This window comes from Balaenoptera borealis (genome assembly GCF_965194805.1).
Source record: "Balaenoptera borealis genome assembly, chromosome: 11".
Classification (NCBI taxonomy): domain Eukaryota; kingdom Metazoa; phylum Chordata; class Mammalia; order Artiodactyla; family Balaenopteridae; genus Balaenoptera; species Balaenoptera borealis.
In genome coordinates, this window is record NC_138868.1 from 67,813,933 (window position 1) to 67,835,701 (window position 21,769).

The 21,769-nt window shown below is 34.3% G+C and overlaps 1 protein-coding gene across 1 annotated transcript in view; it reads left to right on the forward strand.

The window, feature by feature from the left end:
• LOC309605104 (N-acetylated-alpha-linked acidic dipeptidase 2) overlaps positions 1 to 20,917 on the forward strand; it is a 120,499-nt gene extending 99,582 nt beyond the window's left edge. The window contains exon 24 of the mRNA XM_082340451.1: positions 1,844 to 20,917. Within this exon, the coding sequence (XP_082196577.1) occupies positions 1,844 to 2,036 (193 nt within the window). The 3' untranslated portion in view covers positions 2,037 to 20,917. The remainder of the gene's footprint in view (positions 1 to 1,843) is intronic.
• The last annotated feature ends 852 nt before the right edge of the window (positions 20,918 to 21,769 follow it).

A 21,769-nucleotide genomic window follows, 5' to 3' on the forward strand; every position in this document is an offset into this window, starting at 1 on the left:
TCTTAAAAGCAGCAAGAGAAAAACAACTTATGAACAAGAGAATCCTCTTGAGACCATTAGCAGATATTCCAGCGAAATTTTTCAGGCCAGAAGGGAGTGGCATGATGTATTCAAAGTGCTGAAAGAAAAAAATTCCCAACCAAAGTGAATAAAAACCATATAATCATCTCAATAGAGAAAAAACATTTGGCAAAATTCAGCATCCACTCACGATAAAAAGTCTCAACGGGACTTCCCTGGTGGTCCAGTGGTTAAGACTCCGTGCTCCTACTGCACGGGGCATGGGTTCGATCCCTGGTCGGGGAACTAAGATCCCACATGCCGCACAGAGAATTAAAAAAAAAAGTCTCAACAAACTGGATACAGAGGCAGTGTATCTCAACATAACATAGGCCATATATGACAGACCCACAGCTGCCATCATGCTCAATGGTGAAAAACCCAAAACATTTCCTTTAAGATCAGGAACAAGACAAGTATGCCTACTCTCACCACTTTTATTCAACATAGTACTGGAAGTCCTAGCCACAGCAATTAGGACAAGTCAATCAAAGACAACCAAACCAGGAAGAAGTAAAACTGTCACTATTGCAGATGACATGGTACTATATGTAGAAAATCCTAATGATTCCACAAAAAAACTATTAGACTAAATGAATTCAGTAAAGCTGTAGGACACATAATCAATATACAGGAACCCATGGCATTTCTACACACTAATGATCAGAAAGAAATTAGGAAAACACCCCATTTACAATTTCATCAGGTTTACTTGATTGCTGTATCAATAATATTGTACTATACTCTCCCTTCACAATTCTCCAGAAGACGGCATGTATAATAAGGAATACCTGTGATCTGTATCTCTAATCTCAGCTTATATAGGTCAGAATATTAATGTTTATAAACAGTTTAGCACATATACTTGCTTTAATAAGAAAGGTCCATTTGAGGCCATACTAAAATTTAAAAGCCAAGAGCAATAAATCCTGATGTACTCTGGGAAATCTAAATGATTACATTATAAATTTCTCTTTGACCATTAATATAGTGACTTTACATAGAGTTCCATATTGTGTCCTACAGTAGATTTACAGCTTGAAGCAGCTCTAGGATTTGACTGTTGGGCCTAATTCCTGATAAGAGTGTTTAATAAAATATGTACGTTTGTGGAAGGCAGAATTCCACACACTGGGGAGAGAAGTAACTTGATCTCTTGAGCTACTTATGAAGTAGGAAATCAACTGCAAACTTTCCTTCTAGATCAAAAAAGAGTGTCTTTGTGGGCAACCCATATATAGCCATTTTACCTTTGTGGAATGGGCTTTATTATCCTTACCACTTGTGATATTTTTGTAATACAAGCTTCTTTAATTATTGCTTTTTAATGTCTGAAGAGTACTGGGAACAACTGTCATTCTTGTTGAATCTCTAAAAAAGGGAATACAGAGGTAATTATTTTTTTAATCTCTTATTAAACATATCCATAAATTATCCATGCTTCACGGATGTCAGTTTGTGGATGTCTAGGCAGTTAGACAACTAATGCCCATCACTTACAGGAAAGAATCTACTTACTTCCAACTGCATGGGTTGGCAACATATGATTCACGAGATGCGTCTTATCAACTCCTTTCTTTGCTTAAAAATATACCATTAACTAAGTATCTCAAACCAATTATATATGTTTTTATTTTGGAGTAACTAAAGTAAATGCCAGGAGGAGACACAGAATACTTAGTAAGATACGGTCTAACACAGCAGAATGAATAAAGAAAAAGCATATAAAATATAATATATGTATACGCTTCTGTTCAACCTGTCCTCTGTTTTTTTCTACTAGGCACATCATCTTTGCTCCAAGCAGCCACAACAAATATGCTGGCCAATCATTTCCTGGCATCTTTGATGCTCTATTTGATATTGAAAATAAAGCAGATCCTCGTTCAGCCTGGAAAGAAGTAAAGAAACACATTTCAATTGCAGCCTTTACAATTCAAGCAGCAGCAGGGACTCTGAAAGAGGTGTTAGAGTAAGGTCTCAGCCAACTGGCTGCCATTAAAAGTCTGAGGATAAAATCCGTCTTTCTTTCTGATAACACATGAAGCCAGAGCATGCTAAAATCTTGCTTTTCATGTCATGTTTTGACTTTAGACTTCCACCTTGTTCATCTGCAAAGAGATTTTTGGCTCTTTGAAAATTCATAACTTCATCATCAAAGTGCTAATCCAATAAAAGAAACCAAAAAACCTCTAGTCATATGGAGAAAGAGATAAAGTAAGTGAAAATTCCCTAAAATAAAATATGGCAAGGAACTTGAACTCTTCAGACACTGGCGGCCGGAAAGTAAAACGGTACAACCACTTCGGAAAACGGTCTGGCCCTTTCTTATAAAGTTAAATATATAGTTATATTATAGCTCTAAAATTCTACTTCTAGGTATTTACTAAGGAAAAGCAAAAAACGTGGTCACCAAAAGACTGTTGCATGTCCAGCGCAGCTTAATGTGCAAATAATGCAAATGCCCATCAATAAATGAATGGATAAATTGTGGTATTTTCACAATGGAATACTACTCAGCAATAAAAACGAAATAACTGCCAATACATGTAATATTATTGGCAGACATTGTTGAGGGAAAGAAGCCAGACACAAAAGAATGTCTAATATGAGATTCAATTTATATGAAGAAGCAAAACTAATCTATGGTATTAGCAATTAGATCAGTGATTGCTCGGGTCAAGTAAGGGGCAGGCAGGGAGGAAATCTGCTACAAAGAGGAAAGTTTCTGGGATGATGGGAGTTTTCTGTATCATGATCTGGATGATAGTTACACAGGAATATACAGCTGTCAAACTTCATCAAACAGTAAACTTAAAATGTGTAACAATGATACCTTATAAATAAATTTGATTACCAAGAAAAAAATGTCTGGCAAGGAGACTGGAATAGCACACCTTCTCTTGTGAAACCATCATGGAGTATAAATGGTAAGGAAAAGTGAGTAATAGCTATACTTTTGATAACTTCAACTCTACTGAATAATATATATCTGATAGGTGAAAATAGTTGACCCTTGAACAACATGGGGGTTAGGGGTGCTGACCCTCTGTGCAGTTGAAAATCCACGTGTAACTTGACAGTTGGCCTCTCCATATCCTTGCTTCTGCATGCATGGAGTCAGCCAACCATGGATCATGTAGTGCTCTAGTACGTATTTAGTGGAAAAAAATCTGCGGATAAATGGACCTATGCAGTTGAAACCTGTGTTGTTCACAGGTCTACTGTAGTTGCCACAAATCTTCATACCCTGACTCCTACTGAACAGAAGTATATCAGCATGTGCAAACTTTCATGCAGAGCCTAATGATTCAGAATTGTGGGTCATCTGAGATGAAAGCTTCAGAAAGCTTGGTCGTTCAATTACTTTGCCAAAAAGAGTTGAGAATCAAAATTAAATGAGCCCTCACAGGCAGGCACACTAACTACAATAAGAAGCTTTAAAGGGCAATAAAAGATATTACTCATGAAGTATAAATAAATTTATAAAGCAGATTAAATTAGACTTCTGTGAAAACAGTTTTAGCAAATCTATGAATTTAATTTTCTACCATACTATATTACCTTAACATAAGACTTTATTTTAGGATAGAGGAGTAACTGTATTTTAACTTTTGACTTAAAGCATTGTCTTGTAGAGACAATATTGGGTTTTCTACTGTCCCAACTGAGTAAATCACTACATAATTTTGGGCATCAGTTTCTTCAAGAGTAAGGATTGTTAAGGTTCCATCTAACTCTATTATATCATTTCTAAAGGGGACAAAATGCAAAAATTTATAAATCTCTTTTATGTTTTTTCTACCAGCAGCTTTCCAGAAGAAAGATATTTATTGCTAAAACAGCATGTATGGTTAGAAATATGGGTTTAGAGAAAAATAGTAACCTTTTCAACTTATTGTTTACTTTAATTGGTAAGTTATTTTGTTTTTATCATCTTTAATCAACAATTGATCATTTGAACAGAACAATGATTGTGTGGTATGCACTGTAATAAACTCAGGATATTAGATAGAGAATATGTACTACCACATGTTCAACACACAGAACGTGTGTTTGAACTATTTTTTTAGTCTTTTTCCTGTAGGATTATTTTATCTCTAAAATGTTTACGCTTGGTAACCACATAGCAAAAATCTAGAGTAGTCATGAAACATGAAAAAAAGGGAGACTGAGCAAATCACCGTGGAAAATCACCACTTTACAAAGGTAGACAGAAACAGAGGGAAAAGCAAAGAAAGGAGATACAAAACAACCAGAAGACAAATGATAAGATGGCAGTAGTAAGTCCTTACATATCAGTTAATCACTCTAAATACAAATGAATTCAATTCACTAATCAAAGGCACAGAGTAGCTGGATGGATTAAAAAGACCTAACTATATAATTTCAGCTCTAAAGATACACATAAGCTCAGGGTGAAGATGTGAGTGGATGAGGATATTCCGTGCAACTGGAAACCAAAAGAAAGCAGGTATAGCCAGACAAAACAGACTTAATGCCAAAAATGATGAGACAAAAGGTCATTATATAATAATAAAAAGGTCAGTATATCCAGAAGATACAACAATCATAAATATATATACACCCAACATTGGCACACTGAAATATATTAAGCAAATTCTAATAGATCAAAAGGGAGAGATAGACAATAATGCAATAATAGTAGAGGATTTCAATATCCCACTGCCAGCAATGACCACTGATCATCCAGACATAAAATCAATAAGAAATGTTGGAATTTAACTATACTGTATAACAAATGACCTTAACAGACATATCCAAAAGCAGCAGAATATACATACTTCTCAAGTGCACACAGAACATTATCTAGTATAAATCATGATATGAGAAGAAATGAAAACAACACATCTCAACAAATAAGAATACTGAAATCACACCAACTATCTTTTCAGATAACAATCTATGAAACTAGAAATCAACAATAAGAGGAAAGCTGGAAAATCTACAAATATGTGGAACGTAAACAAGACACTCCTAAACAGTGAGTCAGAGGGAAAAAAAAGGAAATTAAAAAATTAAAACAAATGAAAATGGAAATATAACCTATCAAATCTTATGGGATGAAGGAAAAGCAGTTTTGAGAGGAAAGTTTATAGCAATAAATTCATATATTAAGAAATTTAGAAACATCTCAAAAAAACCTCCCCCTAACTTTTACACCTCAAGGAATTAGAAAAAGAAAGCAGGAGGATCAAAGTGGAAATACATGAATAGAGACCAGGGAGGAAAAAACCAGATTAACAAAATTAAAGCTGGCTCTTCAAAAGATAAACAAAATTGACAAACCTCTTTAACCAGACTAAGAAAAAAAGAGAGAAGACTCAAAATTAGAAATGAAAGACACTACAGAGATACAAATACTACAGAAATACAGAAGACCATATGAGACTATTATGAACAATTATATGCCAATGAGATAACCTAGAAGAAATGCATAAACTTCTATAAACACAAACTACCAAGACTGAATCAGGACAAACAGAAATTCTGAACAGACCATTAATGAGCAAAGAGATTGAATCAGTAATCAAAAACAGCCCAACACAGAAAACCTCAGGACCAGATGGCTTCACTGGCAAATTCTACCAAACATTCAAAAGAGAATTAACAATAGTCCTTCTCAAACTCTTGCAAAAAACTGAGGAGGAAATACTTCCAAGGTCATTTTACGAGGCCAGCATTACCCTGATTCTGAAGCCAGATAAGGACACTTTAAGAAAACAATAGACTAATATCCCTGATGAATGTAGCTGCAAATTTTTCAACAAAATCTTAGCAAACTGAATTTAAGAACACACAAAAAGGGTTATACATCATGACCAAATGGGATTTATCCCTTTGATGCAAAGATGCTTCAACATGTAAATCAATAAATGTAATATATCACATTAATGAAAGATAAAAATCGCATGATCATCTCAGTTGATGCAGAAAAGCATTTGATAAAATACAACATCCCTTCATGATTAAAAAACCCTAGGCAGACTGGGTATAGAGGAACATACCACAACATAATAAAGGCCATATGTAACAAACCCACACTTAACATGATACTCAATGGATAAAAATTGAAAGCTATTCCTCTAAGATCAGGAACAAGACAAGGATGCCCACTTTCACCATTCTTATTCAATAAAGTACTGAAGTACTAAATTGCTCAATACAGAGGAATTGGGCAAGACAAACAAAAGGCATCCAAATAGAGAATGAAGAACTAAGTGTGGATATTTGCAGATGATATGATTTCATATATAGAAGATCCCAAAGACTCAACCAAAAAAAAAAAAAAAAAAACTGTTGGAACTAATTAATGATTTCAGTAAAATTGCAGGATATAAAAATCAATATACAGAAATCAATTACATTTCTATACACTAAGAATGAAACATCTGAAAAGGAAATAAAACTATCCCAATCACAACAGCATCAAAAACAATAAAATACTTAGGAATAAGTTTAACCAAGGAAGTGAAAGATTATTGCTGAAATAAACTGAAAACGAAAGTAATAAATGGAAAGACAGCCTGTGTTTATGGATCGGAATAAGTAACATTGTCAAAATGTCCATACTACCCAAAGCCATCTATAGATTCAACACAATTCCCATCAAAACACCAATGGCATTCTTCACAGTAGAAAACAATCCTCAAATCTGTATGGACCCACAAAAGACCCCAAATAGCAAAAGCAATTCTGAGGAAAAAGAACCAAGCTGGTGGTATCATACTTCCTGATTTCAAACTATATTACAAAGCTGTAGTACTAAAAATGTATTATAATAAACAATATAACCATATGCCTAAAGGAGGTAGAAAAAGAAGAACAAAACCCCAAAGTTAGTAGAAGGAAATAAATCATAAATATCAGAACAGAAATAAGTAAAATAGAAACTAAAAATAGAAAAGATCAATGAAGCTAAGAGCTGGTTTTTAGAAAAGATAAGCAAAACTGATAAACCTTTAGCCAGGCTCATCAAGAAAGAAAAGAGAGGGCCAAATCAATAAAATCAGACATGAAAGTTATAAGAGACACCAAGGAAATACAAAGGATCATAAGAGACTACAATGAACAGCTATATGCCCATAAAATGGACAATCTAGAAGAAAATGCAAGATTCCTAGAAATGTATGATCTCCCATGATTGAACCAGGAAGAAACAGAAAATATGAACAGACCAATTACCAGCAATGAAAGTGGAACAGTAATAAAAACTACCAGAAAACAAAAGTCGAAACCAGAAAGCTTCACAGGTGAATGCTACCAAACATTTAGAGAAGAGTTGACATCTATTCTTCTCAAACTGTACTAAAAACTGCAGAGGAACATTTGTGAACTCATTCTACAAGGCCAGCATCATCCTGATAACAAAAACAGACACCACAATAAAAGAAAATTACAGGCCAATATCACTGATAAACATAGATGCAAAAATCCTCAACAAAAAATAATCAAACCAAATCCAACAATACATTAAAAGGATCATGCACCACGATCAAGTGGGATTTATCCCAGGGATGCAGGGATTTTTCAATATCTGCAAATCAATCAATGTAATATGCCACATTAACAAACTGAAGGGCAAAAACCATATCAACAGATGCAGAAAAAGCTTTACAAAATTAAGCATCCATTTAAGATAAAAACTCTTCAGAAATGGACATAAAGGGAACAAACCTCAACATAATAAAGGCCATATATGACAAGCCCACAGGTAACATCATACTTAATGATGAAAATCTGAAAGCATTTCCTCTAAGATCATAAATAAGACAAGGATGCCCACTCTCACCACGTTTATTCAACAGAGTTTTGGAAGTCCTCCCCCCAGCAGCCAGAGAAGGAAAATAAATAAAAGGAATCCAAATTGGAAAAGAAGTAGTAAAACTGTCACTGTTTGCAGATGACATGATACTCTACGTAGAAAATCCTAAAGATGCTACCAGAAAACTACTAGAGCTCATCAATGAATTCAGTAAAATTGAAGGATATAAAATTAACATACAGAAATCTGTTGCATTTCTATACACTAGCAACAAAAGATCAGAAAAAGAATTTAAGGAAACAATCCCATTTACTATCACATCAAAAAGAAAATACCTAGAGATCTACTTAAGGAGGCAAAAAACCTATACTTTGAAAACTGTAAGACACTGATGAAAAAAATTGAAGATGACACAAACAGATGGAAAGATATACCGTGTTCATGGATTGGAAGAATCCATATTGTTAAAATGACCATAATACTGAAGTCAATTGACAGATTCAATGTAATTCCTGTCAAAATACCATGGGCATTTTTCACAGAACTAGAAAAGAAAATTTTAAAGTTTCTATGGACACACAAAAGATCTTGAATAGCCAAAATAATCTGGAGAAAGAACAGGGCTGGAGGAATCACACTCCCTGGCTTCAGACTATACTACAAAGCTACAGTAATCAAAATAATATGGTACTGGCATAAAAACAGATACATAGATCAGTGGAACAGGATGCAAAGCCTAGAAATAAACCCATGTATTTATGGTCAATTAACCTATGACAAAGGAGGCAAAAATATACAATGGAGAAAAGACAGTCTCTTCAATAAGTGGTGCTGGGAAAACTGGACGGCTACATGTAAAAGAATAAAATTAGAACATTAACATCACATACAAAGATAAACTCAAAATGGATTAAAGGCCTACATATAAGACAGGAAATCATAAAACTCCTAGAGGAAAACATAGGCAGAACCCTCTCTGACATAAATCATAGCAGTATTATTTTGGATCTGTCTCCTAAAGCAAAGGAAATAAAAGCAAAAGTAAACAGATGGAACCTAATTAAACTTAAAAGCTTTTGCACAGTAAAGGAAGCCATCAAGAAAACGAAAAGCAACCTAGTGAATGAGAGAAAATATTTGCAAATGATATGATCCAAAACATATAAACAACTCATACAACTCAACATCAAAAAAACAAACAACCTGATTAAAAACTGGGCAGAAGACCTGAAGAGACATTTTTCCAAAGAAGATATACAGATGGTCAACAGGCACATGAAAAGATGCTCAACATCATTAATCATCAGAGAAATGCAAATTAAAACCACAGTAAGATATCACCTCAGACCTATCAGAATCGCTATCATCAAAAAGAACACAACAAATGTTCATGAAGATGTGGAGAAAAGGGAACCCTGTACACTGTTGAGGGAATGTAAATTCATACAACCATTTTGGAGAAAGTATGGGGGAGTTCCTTAAAAAGTAAAAACAACCATCATATGATCCAGCAATCCCACTCTTGGGCATATATCCAGAGAAAACCATAATTTGAAAAGATACACGCACCTCAATATTCATAGCATTATTTACCATTGCCAAGATATGGAAGCAACCTAAGTGTCCACCAACAGATGAATGGATGAAGATGATGTGATACACACACACACACACACACACACAATGGAATACAACTCAGCCATAAAAAAGAAAATTTTGCCATCTGCAATAACATGCATGGTCTTGGAGGGTATTATGCTAAGTGAAATAAGTCAGAGAAAGACAAATACTGTATAATATCACTTATATGTGGAAACTAAAAAATACAACAAATTAATGAATAAAATAAAAAAAGAAACAAACTCACAGATACAGAAAATAAACTAGTGTTTACCAGTGCAGAGAGGGAAGGGGGGGCAATACAGGGGTAGGTGATTTAAAAAAAAGGGTTATTATGGGATTATATGAAATCATGTGTGAAACTTGAAAATTGTAAAGTTCTATAGAATTTAAAGAATGTTCCTTTCCATTAAAGAAACAAACAAATAAATAAAAATAAAATCAACTAGTGAACATAACTAAAAAGAAACAGTCACACAGGTATACAGAACAAACTAGTAGTTACCAGTGAGGAGGGGGAAGGGGCAGAATAGGGGTAGGAGATTAACTACTAAAAACTACCCTGTATAAAATATATAACCTACAATGATATATTGAACAACACAGGGAATATAGCCAATATTTTATAACTATAAATGGAATATAACCTTTAAAAATTGTGAATCAATGTCATACTCCTGAAACATATAATATTGTACATGAACTATACTTCAATTTTTTAAAAAAGTATTATACTGGCACAAAAATAGACACATAGACCAGTGGGGCACATTAGAGGGCCTAGAATTAAACCTTTGCTTATATGGTCAAGTAATATTGGATAAGGGAGTCAAGGGCACCCAATGGGGAAAGGAATAGTCTCTTCAACAAATTGTGTTGGGAAAACTGGATAAACACATGCCGAGCAAAGAGAATGGACCGTTATCTTACACCACTCACAAAAATTAACTTGAAATATATTAAAGATTTAAACATAAGACCTGATACTTTAAAATTCTTAGAGGAAAACATAGGGAAGAAACTCCTCAACACTGGTGTTAGCAATGATTTCTTTGGATATAACAACAAAAGCAAAAATCAACAAATGGGACTACATCAAATTTAAAAGCTTTTGCACAGCAAAAGAAACAACAAAATGAAAAGGCAACCTACAGAATGGGAGAAACTTTTTGCAAATCACATATATGATAAGGGGTTAATATCCAAAATATACAGAGAAGTCAGAAACAAAAACGCAAATAATTTGATTAAAAAATGGACAGAAGACCTAACAGACATTTTTCCAAAGACATACAGATGGCCAACAGGTATATGAAAAGATGCTCAATATTGCTAATCATCAGGGAAATGCAAGTTAAAACCACAGCGAGTTATCGTCTCATACCTGTTAAAATGGTTATCATCAGAAAGAAAAGAGATAAGAAGTACCGTACCGGTGAGAACGTGGAGAAAAGGGAACCCTTGGTACACTACCAGTAGGAACATAAACTGGCGCAGCCACTATGGAAAATGGTGTGGAGTTTCCTCAAAAAATTAAAGATAGAACTACCACATGATCCAGCAATTCCACTTCTGGGTTATTTATCAGAAGAAAATGAAACCTCTAACTCAAAAAAATATGTGTACCCCAATATTCATGGCCGCATTATTTATAATAGCCAAGATGTGGAAAAAAACTTAGTGTCTGTCAATGGTTGAATAAAGAGAATATGGTACATATATAATGGAATATTGTTCAGCCACGAAGAAAGGAGGGTACCTTGCCATTTGTGAAAACATAGATGGCCTCAGCACATTTTGCTAAGTGAGATTAAGTCAGACAGAAAACAAGTATTGTATGATATTGCTTATATTTGGAATTTTAAAAAGTCAAACTTGCAGGAACAGAATAAGATGGTGGTTAGCAGGGGCTAAGGGGTGGGGGACAAGACTAATGTTGTTTAGGGTACAAATTTACAATAAGTAGTAAAAAAGCTCTAGATATAATGCACAGTACAGGGAGTACAGACAATAGTATCGTGTTACAGTCATCAGGCTTGTTAAGAGAACTTATTCCAACTACCAAAAAAAGGATAACTATGTAAGGTGATAGAGGTGCTAATTATCACCACAATGGCAATCATATTACAATATATAAATGTATCCAGTTAACGTTTTACACTTTAAATTTACACATTACATATCAGATATATTAAAACAAAAACAAAAACAAAACACTCTAGAAGAGATTGAGTCCTGTACACCCAGAACAGCACCTCAAGTCTCATTAAGCATCAAACTTACACATAGAGAACATACAATAAACTCCCATTTATCCATCTCCCAGCTCAAAGAATCATACCCCCAAAAAGAAAAAAAAATAAAACTTTTTTCCCCTAAGCATATCCTATTCCTGTTCAGTCCACATCCTGAGTAAGAGATTATTTCTCATAAGGATACTTGTGAAATAGCAAAGAAATATTTTGCTAGTGACAAATGTTTTGCCTGCTTTATTACTGACAGTTTTATTTGGCTGTGCAGCACAGCTTGGTGGATCTTAGTTCCCCCGATTAGGACCAGAGGTTGAACCCAGGCCATGGCAGTGAAACCACTGAGTCCTAACCACTAGACCGTAAGAGAATTCCCTGTTGCTGACTTTTAAAATCAAATTTAAATAAGCAATACATTTCTATTATAATGCAATAATTTCATCATTTAAAAAATGTAGACATGTTGCTTATACTGAGTAATATAAAAGTAAACTAATAAAAAGCATGTGAAATGTAATATAGGCATATACATTAAGAAATTCTAAAAATTTATTCCAGAGAAAATTGGAAAGAATGCCAATATTTGTGACAAAGATACTTACTGCAACACTTTGTCATAGTAAAAAAGTCAATATTCATCAATGGGAAACTGCTTAACTTATAGCATAATAGTCATAAAGCTGATAAACTGATAAACATTTTTCATTTTTTGGTAAGTTGTCCGTGAGTTATTGTTGAGCTGGAAAAAAAATATGTTAAAACTGAATGTACAGATATCAGACAAGTATCAGCAGTACTTATTACCCTGGGGTGGTGGACTTTTAATCTTTGTACTTTTCTGTATTGCTTTAATTTCTTACATTGGAATATATTCCTCTCATAATAAAAACTACAGTAAGGCTGTTTTAACTTTGAAGAGAAAAAAGTATACAAAGTTCTGGGATGCAATAAAGTTCAAAAATAGAAACCTTTTTGTATCTTTGTAATTTACTAGTTTTTCTGTTCTGAGGATACAAACAACACTCATTTACAGATGCATACATGGGCTATTTTAGTATTTTTCATATTAGCTCAGAATTTCAAAACTATCAATTGACCTTCCAACTTTCAAGTTTATATATGGAGATGAGATACAAGAAAATAATTCTCCTCCAATCCTGACTTTTGAAGTACAGAAATGAGTTTGGTAAAACAGTAACGTGAGAAATAATTACCACACTGTAATGGATTTTAGTTTTTGTATTGTCATTGCTTTTTAACTTTAGTGAGTCATTTGCTCTGTTTCCTCTCTTTTTAGTAAGTCTGTATTCATCCACTTCTTTCAATCCCAAGTGTGAGTATTCTAAATTCACGCCAACAATATCTTTCACTTAAATGATGTTAAAAACTTCCTTTCAAATCACCCAACTTCCTTTCTCCTGTTGTATCACAATTACCGTAACTTCAGCCAGAATGATCTTCCTAAATGTGATCATGCTACACTCTGTTTACAGATTTTCAGTAGGGACTTCCACACTCCCAGGAATGATATAGTAGGTACTGGCAGGCAATCACTCCAGTTCCAGCTACTAAAAAAAAAAATGTATTAAATGCACAATATTTTTAGAGATATCAAAAAGCTGTGGAAGCAATGAAGACTAAATGTACTAAAAGTCTCCAAATACTGCTGAGAGCAACAACTGTTTACTTCCTTGGGGACATCTGCCGATTCTAGGCATGGGCTAAAGGTCAGATTTGTCCTAGACTAAGGCACTTTAAGGGGAATATCAGCAGAGTTTCTGATGGCTGTATGAACTACCACGATGTACTGGAATCTACAGGAACCTAAAACCGAGGCTGAGATGTTTGCTTAGGGGCGAAGGCAAGATAGAAAGCTTTGGGGCTAAGCAGACTAACAAGAGTTTTCTTAAGAGGCCATTGTCATCTCTCAACTCCAGGTCTTTTCACATCCTTGTCTTTCTCCATCCCCCCTCTCCTATTTGGTTAATTCCTACCCATTTTTTTTCAGCACTCTGGTGTCTACCCCTCCAAAAATCCATGTATAAAATCTACCAAACATGCTCTCACAGCAACTCTTTACAGGTGGATCTTTAGCATAGTTTTTGATGACCTTTTGCTTTCCTTGCTGGAATCTTCTTTGGAAGCAGAGGCCAGTGTGTTTGGTAATTATCCCCGCACATACGAAGTAGCTAAAAATGTTTTCTTGAATGAAATGAAATAATTAAGCAAAGGGATGGATATAATGATTGAAGATGCTCACAAACTTTTATATCTTACCAAAAACATTAATAAAATCTGTAAATTTCATACCTACCAACTCAGAACAATTCCTTTGGGAGAAAAAAATATTAAGAAACCTAACCTCAACTAGCCTCAAGATTATCTGGCAAAGCATAATAATATATAAAAAGATCACCCATGTAGGCTACAGATCTCTCTTTGGAAGAAGTGTCCTATAATTTATAACATGATAATTTTACATGTGGTTCTTGATTCATTAAAACACTCTAGAGCTCAGGTTTAAGTGTCTTTCCCTGTACTTTGATGGAGACATCTTCCCTAACTTTTCACAAATGAAAACCTAGTTTTACAAGATTGAAGAGTGAATTTGTTTGCCTAATGCACTAATACTTAATTTTAATGCATTGCTTCTTTCACCCCATTACAGTGACATGTTATTTGCCTATTTACATTGTCTTCCAATCATCAACATCTAAGAATACAGATGTAGAAAACTGTTCCAGATTCCAAATGATAATAAGTCCAAGGTTATTTATATGCACAAGCCTTTAGAACAAACAGCCTGCAAAGGACAAATTCATTGCCATGGGCCTTTTACAGTTCTGCAGAAGCCATCCCTAATTCTTGTCAATAGCCCATCAGCCCTATAGAGGTCCTTATCAAGAAAGTCAATGGCTCAATTAACTACTGCAAAAGTTAAAAGCACATTATCTTTTCACGACAATTCACTCACTTGATACTAAGGAAGAAAAGACTAAACATTAATAAAGAAATAGCAGTTCCAATTTTAGGTTTTGCATGGTGACTCAGATGTCTTTAGTGTCATGGTGGAGAGTTTAAACAGGATTTTGAAGTTGAAGGCCCTCATTTTAAAATCCAGTTTTGCCATCTGCTACCTATTGTGACCTGAGGCAAGTTATGTAGCTTCCTTTGCCTCTGTTTCTCTATCCATAAAATATGGATAATAATATATAATCATGGGGGTATTCTGAAGATAAAATGAAAAGCTATCAAAAGCACTTAGCAAAGTGCTTAGCACACTTGAATTGCCAAGCTATTGAATAAAAAATTAGTTATCATTATGTCTACAGTTCTGAATTACTTGTAACTAGTACTTCCTAAATTCCTAAGCCTAAATCACAAACAATTTATGAAGTATTTTAATCTGATCAAATGAATTATAAAGCCCTATTACTATACACCTACTTAAATGGGACAAGAATTCCACCTAACTAAATATCTTTCAATTCTGATTTTCATCATCCTGACATTGGCTTTCTGCTTCCTTAAACTCATTCCCCTCCTTTGTGTCCAACTCAGCCTTTTTATGATGATAATTTAAGTAGCATTATGGGCAAGGGAGGGTGGGGCTGGAAGGAATCATTAAGGTAACAAAAACAGTCCAACCTGGTTTCAGGCCAGTCTGGGATCAGTCTGTTACCGGAATCCAGCTTTCATAATTAGGAAGCCTTTTAAAGTTTTACAAACAATTGTAATTATAAGGAACCCATCAATTCTAATAAGCCTATTGCATCATTTAAAATTTGTGGATTTTATTTCTAACAAATAATCTTTACATTTCCCTCCACCATAAGAATATATTATGCCTAACACTAAAATTGTTTAATGATCATACTGACAGAATCAAGGGTCTGTGGTGAATTTATGTTGTTTTTCATCCACCCAGCCTTCCTTCCGCATTCTTCTGGTAAAGAACTTTTCTTTCATCTAGGGGACCCATTACAGGTGGTTTAGGTGGCACACGCTGCGTATTCAGGATGTAAGCCTCAACGCTTTTTCAGGCTTACTTATCTCAATGCCTGTGTACTCCTGCATGATACAAAGGACCGGAATTGTCACTGCTTTTGGATTAAAGCAAGATGTTCTCAAAAGTTCAGAACAGTATCAACTTTGTATTCTCAAAGTTAGCTAAATGGTATATTTACATTACCGCCTATATACTTATGACTTCCAAATTCTGAGAGCCAGACATGGCCTCGCTGTAAGCGTCAGAACTTACCAATAGCTTGGACTACTTTACCTGGGCATTATAGATTCCTTGGACTCAGAGTCCTCTGTAAAAAAATCACTTCTTCCAAAATTCCCTATCTTGTTTAGGTGCTCCTTCTGTTTCAAAATGTAGGAGTTATCCTTGAAATTTCACCCTCTAATCCCTAATTCCTTTGAGTTCAAGATAAATCTCCTAATTTAGCCTCTTCTCTTCCTACTGCTTCTGGTGTATTTCATGCCCTCCTCCTAAAGGGTCTTTCTCTTTAAAACACTTCTAATTGTACCTTTCATTATAATGATTATTTTATTTTTATTTATTTTTGGCTGTGCCGTGTGGCCTGGGGATCCTACTTCCCTGATCAGTGATCAAAATTGGGCCCTGTGCAGTGGAAGCGTGGAGCCCTAACCACTGCCAGGGAATTCCCTACAATGATCTTTCTAAAATAAAGTACAAGCCTTATTACAAATATATGAAAAAACCTCAAAGAAAGAAGTGAGGGGGAAAAGGTGCTCAGCTAACTCTGAGACCGTAGGAGTCTAGAAACGTAAGACTACAGGCAAAAAACTACCTAAGCACTACTCCAGTTGATAAATCTGTTTCCTATGGGAGATTAGGTTAAAAATTCTGATACTGCTGTACATGTATACTGAAACTGAACAAGTAAGTGGATAGTGGATGACAGAAGCCAGGTGTTTACTGTAGGAGTGGGAAGTTACACATAAGCTAGGGGAGGACGCTGCAGTGATCTGTGTGGTAATGGACTAGTGCTGGAGAAGTAAGTATGAACTCACGTTCACCTTACTATAGACACAAATAGTTACTTATAGAAATATTTATAGATATGTGTATAGACAGGTTAGCATACACACATATATTTCCTTGCTATCAGCTTGAGTGTACCTAGACACAAAGATAAGTCAGCAATGAGTACACCTAATATCCAGATATTGGTTTCTAATACCATTTTCCAATAAAAAGAACGTAGCATCTTTGGAGAAATGACTGACTGGAGCATGCTGAAGTGCCAGAAGGTAAGAAAGTGCTAAAGACCACCACCAAAACAAAACCAAAAGTAAACCCACAATGACAGGCCAAGGATATGACAAAGGGACACACAGCCAACTGAAAGGCTACAATAACCAAAGCTGGGACAATCTGGGAAACAAAGTAACACTGGATTATAATTCAAAGTATAAAAACGAGTCTACACTGGTATAAATACATAAATAAATAAATCAGGAGAAGAAACAAATCTTCCACACACAAAAATTCTAAATAATTTACATAGATACTCCACCCTTCAGAGGTGGAACATAGCTCCCCAGCCCTTCTTAAGTGTGGGCTGCACACAGAAGGAACTAAATGATAGAAGACAGGACAAAGAGTAACTTTACAGTTAAAAAATTGACAAACACTACCTTAGCCAGGAGATCAAAACAGTAAGCCATGTTGACAGTACGTACCCTTGACACCACTAATGAGAATGGCACTTTACCCCTGTGGTCTTCTTTCTCAAAAACATAAATTTAATCCTAAGAAAAACACCAGACAAATCCCAGTTGGGAGACATTCTACAAAATACCTGACCAGTACTTCTCAAAATTGTTCAGGGTTTTGAAGAGAGTCTGAGAAACTGTCAAAATCAAGAAGAGACCAAGGACAGACACATGATGACTAAATGAAATGTGGTGTCCTGGATGGGATCCTGGAACAGAAAAAAGACATTAGGTAAAAAACTAAGGAAATCTGAATAAAGTATGGACTTTGTTAATAATAATGTATCAATATGAGTTCATTAGTTGTAACAAATGTACCATACTAATGCAATATATTAAAAATAGGGGAAAATGGGGGTGGAATATATGGGAACTCTGTACTATCTTCTCAACTTTTCTTTAAATCCAAAACTGTTCTGAAACAAAAAGTTAACTTAAAAGAAATTAAGTTGATAAAAAGAAAAAAAAAAAGCAAGCCTAATTAGATTTCCACGCTGCTAGTGTTTTCCAAACTTATCGTACAACAGAATAAAATGGAAATTCTTCCGCAAACTTTTGGGTATCACTCCAGAGTTTCTGATTTAGTAGGTCTGACAGGTTGGGGACCAAGAATTTGCATTTTTAACATATTTCAAGATGCTGACACCTCTGGTCTAGAAGTGGTATTTTGATAACCAATGGCCTGGTCTACAAGATGAAAGCCAACAATTCAAATGATCCTTTGCTATTTATCCCCATGTTTACAATCTTATCTGTCCTTCCTCTGCATATCTTATGCTCCAGACATAAGATTGCTTTAACCAGCTCTCATATTAATAGGGAAAACAAAGATAAGTTTGATGCTGTTTCATTACACATTTTATCCAACACACAGATACGAATTCCTATCTACAAGCTATATACAAAATACATCACTATCAAAATGGCAATGGAAACTTTTTTGAACTGAGGATTCTGAGATTTCTTTGGAAGCTGTTTAGAGAAACTAGAGACCATAAGAGTTGTCAAAACATAAATGATAAGTTTATAATCCAGCTATTATTATAACCAAAACCGTACAGACAAAAGGACTACATACTTTATTTTATAAATTTATTTTCTAACAAAACATATGAAAGTAAAATTTGTTCCTGGTAACTAAACACAGTGTTACTAGTTTTCCATGCTATGTGCCAATGTTTTATGGAACCCACTAATTCAACTGACAGACACAAGCAGCATAAAATAATAGTTAAGAGTACAGAACAGAAAGCCAGGTGCCTGAGTTTGAAATCTCTCCTCCACAACTCACTAGTTTTGCCGCTGGGCAAGTTACTTGTGCCATAAATCAGTTTCCTTGACTGTAACAAGAGAACCTACCTCACAGGGTTGTCATGAGGATTAAGTTCATATTCATAAAACTCCTTAGAACAGTGACAGGCCCATAACAAGTGCTACGTCTTTATATTTACATGAGCCAACCAACATGCCAAGTACTGTACTAGAAAATGGGGACATAATTGTTGGCCAAAACACAGTCAAGGTTGTATGTGGTCTATAAGAGTATACGAACATTAACAAATTAATCATATAAATAATTAATAAATATGGAACTATAAACTGAAATGAGCAATATGAAGAAAAGGATCACAGTGTTTTCAAAAACATTAATATACTCAACTAGTCTCATTTTTGGAGGAGGGGAAAGTACTACAGGTTCAGGGAGACTACCCTCTCCCAGGCTTAATCAGTAATCTTCTATTAGCAGTCTTAAAAAAGATAATTTAAGGACTCAATCACTTGAACACTGTATCTGCTTAGTCAAAAAGGATTAACAAATAAAATTATTTTGACACATAATCTTTAAGCAACATAAAAATGTTTAAGGCTGGAAGTTTTATTTCACTTCAGTAGACATTAAACGTGGCCTACTAAATTGGAAAACTAAGAAAAGGCATTAATTAGCATTTAATAAAAACATGCTCTAGAAAAACTGTTTTTCAAGGAATTCTTCACAACTAAGAATTATATAAAAACTTAAAATCAAACAACTATGCAAAAAAAAAAAAACCACAAAAAACCTTTGCAAGTCCAGTATTTTAGAGATAATGCCAAATGTTTAAAGCAGCAGGTATCTATCTACACTTAAATAAAATAAGCAAGTCATGCAACAACTCCAGATGAGTTTAAGTTGTACTCGGGAAGTAAGGAAGCAATCAGGTAAAAAACCAACTTCCCATCTACCCAGCAAACAAAAGAAATGAAAGGAAACACCTATTAACAAAACTTAAAAACAAGCTGGACTTAGCTTGCATTCCAGAATTGAGGCTGTGGAATTATAACATAGGCAAAAATAAATATCAAATATGAATGCCAGGTCAAAATAATTTGCAATGAAACAAACCAAAAACCCATTAATGTTCTAATAGATAACTTAAAAGTACCTGGGCATTAAAAAAAAAATAAAAGGTTACAGACCTCATAAGTGAGTTTCTAAGCTTCCCTCCCCCTCCCCGACCCCCCGAAACCCTTGCAGTGGAAGCACGGAGCCCTAACCATTGGACCACCAGGCAATTCCCACTTTTAAGCTTTTAAGTGAATTTACTTAATATGGGTAGATGTATGACATGCATTTTTGGGCTGGGCAATGACCGATTTGTGTTTTTTTAAAGCAAGGGGTGGTAAAGCAATAACCAAAAGTCACCTTAAAATATTTCCAAGAACTCTTTAAGGTTCTCTTCACCCTTAGATAGTTGAACTGTCTAAAGAAAACCAAACACAACAAGTTTTACTTAGTAAGGATTAAAATCTCTGGCATAAAATATAAATTTTAATAAAATAGATCATTGCAGTACTTTGCCAGTATATGGTTACAGCAAGAAGTTACAACATTGACCTATAAATGTCTATGATAGGTTGATTTCAATTTATATTTTTAATGGCTCATAATTACTGGCTTTAATTACTACCAAAATATTAGGATAGGTCTCAAGAACTACTCTTTAAATCGTGTTCCACTAAAAACAAATGGTCAAAATTAATGTTCAACTTTAGTTAACAGCATTGTACCAAGGCTAATTCTTAGTTTTGTAAATGTTCTACGGGTATGTAAGATTTTAACGTATAGGGAAGATTAATATAGTATATAAAAAACGCTGTACTTTTTTTGCAACTCTTCTGTAAATCTAAAATTATCTCAAAAATAAGAGGCTAAAAAATAATAAAAGTTCAAGTTCTTAGCACTTTTCTTCCTTTATACTAGTAAACGTGCCAGGCAAGAAAAATGGTATTTTATGTTTCCCATGTTGAGTCAGCTGTCAGATTAGTTGACTGCTTTGCTATAGTAATTACTATGAATGCTAAGAAAGATGAAGCATTTCTAGAGAAACAACTTAATAAAGTTAATAAGCATTTTTTTGACAGATGATATATATATATATATATATATATATATATATATATATATATATATATACACACACACATATATATATATATATAAAAAGGTCAGTGCTTTGTAACTAACTCGTAGGTGAATAATACGCTTGCTTTCAATAGTTCACGGGCACATAACATATAAAGATACTGCTCAGGGGAAAAAGCCTCAAGAAGGAATCTTCAAAAAAGGGTCTACTAATCATTACCTCAAATCGAATCAATTATCAATCCTTCCCCTAAACAATACACAAGATTACACGTCTCCAAATGAACCCACGTTCCAAAATTATGAAAGATAACTTTAAAAAAATTTAAATACAACCCCAAGTACTAGAAACATATACTCTGTTTGAGTCCAATCTTCACTGCAAAAATTTCTTGCCATGGTATTTTAGGGTCATGAAAGCTGGTTGCCAATTTTTCTGTCTTTATACGTAACGCAGCTAAACCGTTTAAGAATTATATAACTACATCTAATAGTTACCTGTTAAGGGTAGTAGACTAAGATATACTATTAACTGAAATTGTACTTCTGCAAACTTTTCTGTATAAGAAGTCCATTAATACCAAGAAAAGAGAAACACTCAAGGAGCTTAAGAAAATAATCATTTTAATCTATATAAACATAATTCATACCCAAACTTATTAAGTTCTGCCAGAGTTTCGGCTTTCGTAACACGTCTTAATATCAGTTTTCTTTGTGAGCTCTGCACTGCCTCAAAAAGTAACTATCCTTTAATGACTTCAATTAGCATAAACAATCTAATTCTGTGATACCTATATTTAATCAAATACAATATATAATCAACATTGTATCACCAAGAATTGTCAAGCTGTTCATGAAAGCCTTAAAAAAAAAAAAACTCCAAAAGAATAAGCTATTTTGTTT